The sequence below is a fragment of the Mandrillus leucophaeus genome, unplaced genomic scaffold (genome assembly GCF_000951045.1).
Source record: "Mandrillus leucophaeus isolate KB7577 unplaced genomic scaffold, Mleu.le_1.0 Scaffold208, whole genome shotgun sequence".
In the NCBI taxonomy this organism is placed as follows: Eukaryota; Metazoa; Chordata; class Mammalia; order Primates; family Cercopithecidae; genus Mandrillus; species Mandrillus leucophaeus.
In genome coordinates this window covers 2,447,994-2,455,111 of record NW_012102121.1, presented here as the reverse complement: position 1 = coordinate 2,455,111, position 7,118 = coordinate 2,447,994, and the positions used below count along the sequence as shown (strand labels likewise).

At 49.3% G+C, this 7,118-nt stretch overlaps 1 protein-coding gene across 2 annotated transcripts; it reads left to right on the top strand.

Moving 5' to 3' along the window:
* Nucleotides 1-416: 416 nt before the first annotated feature.
* FAM205A (family with sequence similarity 205, member A) lies at nt 417-6,860 on the top strand. 2 transcript variants are annotated; one of them, XM_011980080.1, is made up of 5 exons: nt 471-670; nt 1,294-1,339; nt 1,866-1,926; nt 2,931-3,033; nt 3,448-6,860. In XM_011980080.1, exons 1-5 carry the CDS (start codon nt 527-529, stop codon nt 6,679-6,681), a joined length of 3,588 nt encoding a protein of 1,195 aa, XP_011835470.1. In that variant the 5' UTR covers nt 471-526; the 3' UTR covers nt 6,682-6,860. The 2 variants fall into 2 exon arrangements, with proteins under 2 accessions (XP_011835469.1, XP_011835470.1); XM_011980079.1 differs by having other exon boundaries at nt 417-670; nt 2,931-6,860.
* The last annotated feature ends 258 nt before the right edge of the window (nt 6,861-7,118 follow it).

The following is a 7,118-nucleotide window of genomic DNA, read 5'->3' as shown; positions in this document are numbered from 1 at the left end:
TGCTCCTCTGTTACTAATCACCCATTGCCTGAAACATCAAAGATCTTCATTTCCAAGCCATAACCAGACTCCACCCTCCCTAAATTCATGTGTTTTCTCAGGTATATTTCCAAAACAAGTGGGAGAGTTAGTGGAGGTTCCTCTGGCCTAACCACCCCTTCTCATAAGGTACCCCCTGTGCCAAAGCACTCAGTTTTCTGAGGACAGGTGACCATACAGTTGTGAAGGACAGAGCTGAGCCATCAGGCTGGTATAGGGAGTGGAGAGTGAAGACAGACTAGGAAATAGACACTGCTTGTGGCACCTTTGGTGCTAGGCTCAAAACACCCTCATCTACAGACTGAATCACCACATGAGCTTCCCTACTACATGTGCCTTATGAAACGGGAGGGCTTTGTGATGCAGTCCTAGTTCCATCCTCTGTGAGGTGGACATGACAAGGCCTAGCACTGGGAGTCATTAGGCACCAGAACTCTGAATGCCCAGATATAGGGATGGTTGATCTCATGCTAATGAGGTTTAGACCATGTTGAGTCCTACTTTTGTTCTGTGGGATGTTGGATATCCCTTATACACCTATGGCTCCATCTTCATCATTATTCTAATCATCTGGCAAGTGAAAAGGAGCCACCATGAATTGAGTTCAGAACCTAAAAGGAGCTGCTGCCGGGTAGGGCTATGATCCCAACTGAATTAAGCCTCAGATAAGAAGCTTATAAGTTCTTAGCATCCCCCCTTACAATCCCCACCCCACAATTTTTATAGCATACTTTCAGTTACCTTTGTGTAATACTTTTCTTCTCAGAGACTATAATTCTTTACCAGGCCCTTCCCGCAACATACTCTGATTGAAAAGCCAAGAACCTCTCTATTTGGCTTGGGTTGAGAACTAGATAATATGGAGTCTATTTTGCTGGATCTCGGAAGATCTCTGAATACGGGGAATTTTTCTGGTTGGCAGGCTTCATAAGCAGAAGTTCTTTTATTGTTAGAACCATTTACTCTTTCTTCTATTCTGCTTTTCCTCCTGTGTCATCCTCAGCATCCAGCAGTACTTCTCTGGGAATCAGATGGGAGATAGAGAATTTGGAAAAGCCTCCAAGTGAATCAGAAATAAGCAGAGAAGGAAAATGGGGTAAAAAGGTGGAATAGGCAAAGGAAATCCAGGAGAGTATATAAAATAGATAGATATATTGAAAGGGAGTGGAAAATGTACGTAAGTTTTGTCTCATTTTGGACATGAGAAAGAAAATGGTGTCCCAGCTTCACATTCTAATGTTTTTGTCTTTTAAGTGTCACCAAAAAGTCAGGCAAAGAGCTAGAGGTGCAGCATCAACAGGTAAAGTTCCAATCTCTCCTCTGACTCCCTTCCACTGTGGGTGTTTCCCATGAATCCTGTCCCTCTATGACCCCTGGAGCCAAGAGCCAGGTGCTCTGCCACTGAAGGCTCCAGTTCCCCAGACTGAAACTTCCATGGGTGGGAAATCATAACTCGAGAATGTTCCAAAATCCTGTACCTCAATGCCCTGGAAATGAAGAATTAAGAAAGTAGAGCAGATGTTCTTAATTGTATAACTTACTAGTTTTATGACCCTGTGGAAGTCATTTCATCTCTCATTCTTATCCACAAAATGAGCAAAACACTGACAATCCTGCCTCATTCACATTGTGGTTGTAAAAATCAAATGAAATTAGATATGGGACATTGTGTTATAGTGATGCTGTACTCAGACATGCCTTAGAGTACTGACTTTTCAGGATTGTAGTCTTTTCTTGGTGAGAGTCAAAGGCCTTACTATTCAGCTTCCTATAGGATGCCTATGAAATTATCCCATGCCATGTAACACTGTCTCCTCGTTCCTCAGTTAGGAGACGTTCCCAGGAAGAAGCTGAGAAGCCACAGAAGCTGCTCTCCATCATTAAAAGGTGATCTATTGCTCTTTGCACTCTATCAACAACCAGCCTGGCCTATGATGATTTCTTGATTTGGCCTGGGGCAGGACTAAGGAGAAGGATAATGGCTGGGAGGGAGACATACACAGTGGAAGCAGGGACACTGGTTGAGAGGGTTGCCAGGGAAGAGTGTGGATCACGTCTCAGGAGGGATGAGCTGCCCAGTTCAGCTCTGTGCTAGGGTAACAGCAGTTCTACAATTCAGGATTTTACTAGTGCATAATTCATAAAACATATTACATGAGGTGCACTCAGCCATGAGATAAGTTACCCAGCTAAGAGAATGGGTTTTGAAAAAGGAAGTCATCCTTGTCTTATTCTCTTTATACTCTTTCAAGGGAAAATACCTGACACTGGCTAGACTCTGCTGACATGACCTCCTCTGGTTCTGTCTTTAGTGAGGCCAGTACTTGGGACACTCCTTAGACAGGAGTCTATTATTTTATCCTCTCCTTAAGAGCTCCAGAGAACAGGACTGGTTCCTGAGAGATGCTGGGTATAACATTAGGGGTACCAAATACCCCAGAATGCAGAAGTCCCACAAGGACCTCATTTCCCACAGCTTGGAAGTACTGAATACAGGCTTTCGATTTCTTAGCCTCAAATGAGACTGGTCTGGGTTCTAACTGGTGATGTTCCTGGTGATGCCCCATCAGCTAACTGCCTGGCTCCATTCTCCTAGTTCAGCTTTTCAACAAGGTCAACAGAGAACTGACTCCAGCTCCCAGCCCTCTCTGAGGGCCATGCCCTCCCATGGGTTGTCTGAAGGCTTGCCCAACAAGCTCCAGACCATCAGCCCAGCCCACCACAGCTTGCCAAATGGCATTTTCTTAGAAAGGAAAGTAGAGAGGTAGACAAGAAGATGGTATAGGCCCCAGGATTTTCAGGACTGGGAAAGGAGAGTGCCAACTCCAGCCCACACTCTTCCAAGAAGGCAGATGTCACTCCATTGTTAATTTTGCTGTTTCCCTTCCCAGCCAGGGCTGGCTTCCTCCGGAGGGAAGTGTGCGGCGAATGCTGTGTGCAGATCCCTGCTGCCAAATCTGCAATTCTGTGGCTCTGGAGATTCAGCAATTGCTGGCGGGTGAGAACAACCAGATCTCCCTGACTTTATCAGGGCCAATGCAGGTCTCCTCTTGCCTAGAGATGCTGTCTATGTCTAGTATGTCTTTAGATGAGTGTCTGGAGTTTTGTTCCTGGGACACCAGAGAGCTTTCACTGGCATCTGTAACCCCAACACTGTCACAATTAACGGATCAAAAATCTTTAACCCAGTCAGCTGCCCAGTCAACATATGCAGATGGCATACAAGATTACTGGGCTGATCACCTCCAGCTAGGGCAGGAATTTCAAGTGCCAGAAGTGCTCCGAGGCCCAAACACGATGGCTTCTTTAAGATTTGAGGAGCCAAGGGCTCCACTGAACCAGGAGATGATGCAAAGCAACCCCAGCCTTGTCCAGGGAAACCAAGGCCAGCATCACTTGAATTCCCAGGACTCCTTGCTGTCTCCGAACCCAGAAACCCTGAACCCGACGCATCCAATGGCCTTGCATATGGTCCTCCCTGCCCACCTGCCATTTCTCAGTCCTGAAGTGCTGAGGCTTCTTGAGGTACATGTTAAAAAATGGGTGCATTTCCAGAGGTGGGGGCTCCCCAGACGAGTGGAGGAGTCCCTGAGGCAGCTAATGCCAAATCCACCATTGTATTACCAACCTGGAAATGACCAGCCAGTTTCTTTCAACCTGAATAATATTTCTCAGGTCTCTCTTCGTGGATTTGAGACCATTTCTCTCCAGACATGGTGTGCATGTGTGGCTGGCCAGCCCATCCAGACCTTCTGGGTTTCTGAATGGTCCACTATGAACCCAGAACAAAGACCCCACTGTCAGCAAAGCCCAAACCCTATGGCTCTAGCCTTGCCCTCTCCAGCCTTTAAAGCTCTAAGTAGCCCCCATCTACTGTCTGGGGGACAAGATAATGACTCAGGGAGTGATCTCCAGCAGAAATACAGTCAGCTATTCTGTGGGCTCCCTTCTCTGCACAGTGAGTCCCTGGTTGCCACTTTCATGGGATCTCAAGGCCTCCCCAAGAATGGAAAAGTGCCCAAGCCCCCCATGAAGGATCCTTTTCTCTTCAACAAGCTCTCCTTCCCCCAACTGCTCCCTAAAACTTCACCCCAGTCAGCCCCACGCTCTTCCCTACTTTCCCCAAATTGGGTGTCTCCATCTGACCATCAACAAGCTCAGATCAATGTCCCATTTCTGACTCTGGCCGAGTGTGAAGCCTTGGAGTGGCACCTGCTACAGAGGCAACTCCAGCTTCAGTGGGGCTGGCCAGCTGCCCTCCAGAGGTCTCAGCACACCCAGTGCCTCATGCAGCATGAGCCCTGTGGCAAAGCTCAGTCTCCTGAGACCATGACAACTTCCCAGCCAGGGAAGTCCATCTCAGTGCTCACCAGGGAGCTACTCTTCTGCCCAGAGCATGCCCGGAAGCTGCTGGAATTCCACATCCAGAAACAGTTGATTCACCATCGCTGGGGCCTGCCTCAGAAGATCCAGCAGTCCATCCATTTGCTCCTTACCTCCACTAACCAACAGACTGTGTCCTACAGCAGCACAGCCCTAGCCAATGTGAGCATCCCCCAGCCTGTAGCCCTAGAAGCCAACGGGGCTTGTGATGTGCTGTCACCCACTGTGGCCGCAGTGTCCATCCCCATGCCACACTTGTTAACCCAGGCCAAGGCAATATTGCAGAACCACATGGACTCCAAATGTGGACAGATCCACCAGGGCAAGATCCCTGCCTGTGTACATAGGTCCAGGGACTGCAGAATTCCTGGGGTCCTGGCAGTGGCTCCTTTACCCTGTATTCCCGAAAGCCAGGTCCTGGAACTGCAGGCAGCAAGTGACCCAGACCTGCATCACAAAGTTATGCCCTGGATGCCAACGGCCCTTGATCAGCAGCAACAGGTCTTACCAGGTACTGTCACTCAACACCCTAAGCTGCTCCGAGTCTTGTCCGTGGAAGCCATCGAGAAACTGGAGACAACTTTACGGCACAAGTATCTGGCCTTCCTGTCGGGGCTCCCTGCTCTGTATTATGTGGCGCTCTCCAGGGCCCTGGCCCCGGCAGTCACTAGCCAATCTGTCATCACAGAGATGGTGCCTGCGCCTGTGGAAATCCCAGCAGAGCCTCTGACTCAGATGGTTTCATTTGAAGAACAGTGTATAAGCCTTGGGCCGTGCCCTCAAGGCAACAATGAGACTTGTACAGACGTTGCAAAAGAATTCCAGTCTGTAGTGCCGGTAAAAGGAACAATGGAGACGCTGCCTCTAGAAAGCCAGACACAACCTGCTAGCCCCCACTCACTCCAGACACATATCTTGACCAAACTAAACTTCCACCTGAGAAAAAAGGTCCTAGAGATACAATGGGGAATTCCCATTAAGGCAAGGGAGTCCAGGGAACAAACTGCTGCAGCACCAGAGAACATATCCACACAGAAGTCTCTCGAAAATCTAAACCACCAAGGCGAGGCATTGCTCCAAGAACTGCCCATCCCACCAGACACTCTTCCTGCCCCTAATCCAGAATGGGTTCACCTTAAAGAACAGCTGGCCAATGACTTGAAGGCAGTGCAGCAGAACCAAAAGCAATCTAGTTCCAAAGCAGTACCCCATGGTTCTGCCCACTGGGTCTCCAAGATCTCACAACCCAGTGGGGACATGACAGAGACCCACATGCTTTGTGTTCGGGTGGAGGCCAGTGTGAACAAGCCCAGCACGGAGGAACCTTGGGGCCCTGAGCCCCAAAGCCCTGACAAGAGCAAGGACCCAGCCCATGTCCCCATGCTAGCAGGAAAGAGAGAGGACCCAGAGGAAACCAAAGCAGCCAGGGACCATAGAGAAGGGGATGAGGGGTTTGGGCACTCCTCAACCAGAGAAGAAAGATGCCCTGCTGAAGACCAGAGGCCAGCAGGGATGCTTCCAAACCAGACACCCCGAGGCTTCTGGCGATGGAGCCGTAGCTTTCATCTCGCTGATCCCTGTCAACACAGCTCCCAGCATCACCCTCAGCTTAAGCTCCCACAGCTACCTCCACGATTCCCTGGGGAGAAAGAATCTGACAATGACCTACAAGACAATCAAACCGAGCTAAATGTCATCCTTGAATCAGCGACAATTCCTGAGAATGCCCAGACTGTGGTACCCCGGGCTTCACAGAGTCAGCCTTTCCTGAGCCAACCAACTCAGTGTAAGCCCTTGCAGGGCCAAACTTTGCAAGGCCAGGTTTTACATGGGCAGGTGATGCCAGCCCATGCACAAAAGAAGCCCAGCCTTCCAGAGTCCAGCTTGAGAAATAAAATTAAATCTTTTCTGCAGCGTATTAACCCCAAGACAAAAGGCAAAGGGCATGAGGACTCCATGTTCTCAGCTGCAAAAGTGGCCAAAACCAAAAAAGAAAATGTTGCAAAGAGCCTGGCTCCAGCCAAGAGCGCTGTGGGAAGAAGTAAGACAGAGAAGCCAACAGGGTACTCCAAGGCCCAATCTTGTCCTTCTGAGAAGCTGGTGGGCCCAGCCTTCTTGGATGGTCCCCAGTCTCTAGACAATAAGCTCTGGCTACACTCCAGACAAGCTGGCTCTGCCTCAGCCCCAGGCCACCCCCGCCACTGCCCTCGTCACTGTCCTCGAGAGGCTTGTGCCACCAAACCAGGGTACCCACCCTAGCTCCTGACCCTCATTTGAGATAGAAACATTGGTCTGCTCAAGGAGAACACGCAGAGCCATGAAAAAGAGTTTACAGGCTCCCCAGCTGCTGCAGCCCTCCAGAGGACCAGTATGTCATTTCCATAAATGTGCAGGTGGGGCAGGGTGCCACCAGAAATACACTCTATATTTCTCAGCAATACGTTGTCTGTCCGCTTCTTGTCTCCGCTGTATTGTATTAAGAGAAGGTGTGAGGGAGGCTAAAAAGTCCTTCCTGTCTAGGGAAGGAGCTTTAGCTTACGTTTCAGATGGGTCACCATTCCACATCAAAGAAGAAAAGCCCTTATCTAGAGTGCACTGAAGCTAAAGGTCATGCTTGATTTCTGAACATTTACCATCCATCCCACCAGAATATTTTCCACTGTCCCGTAATTCCAGGGCCTAGGAGAGTACTGAAT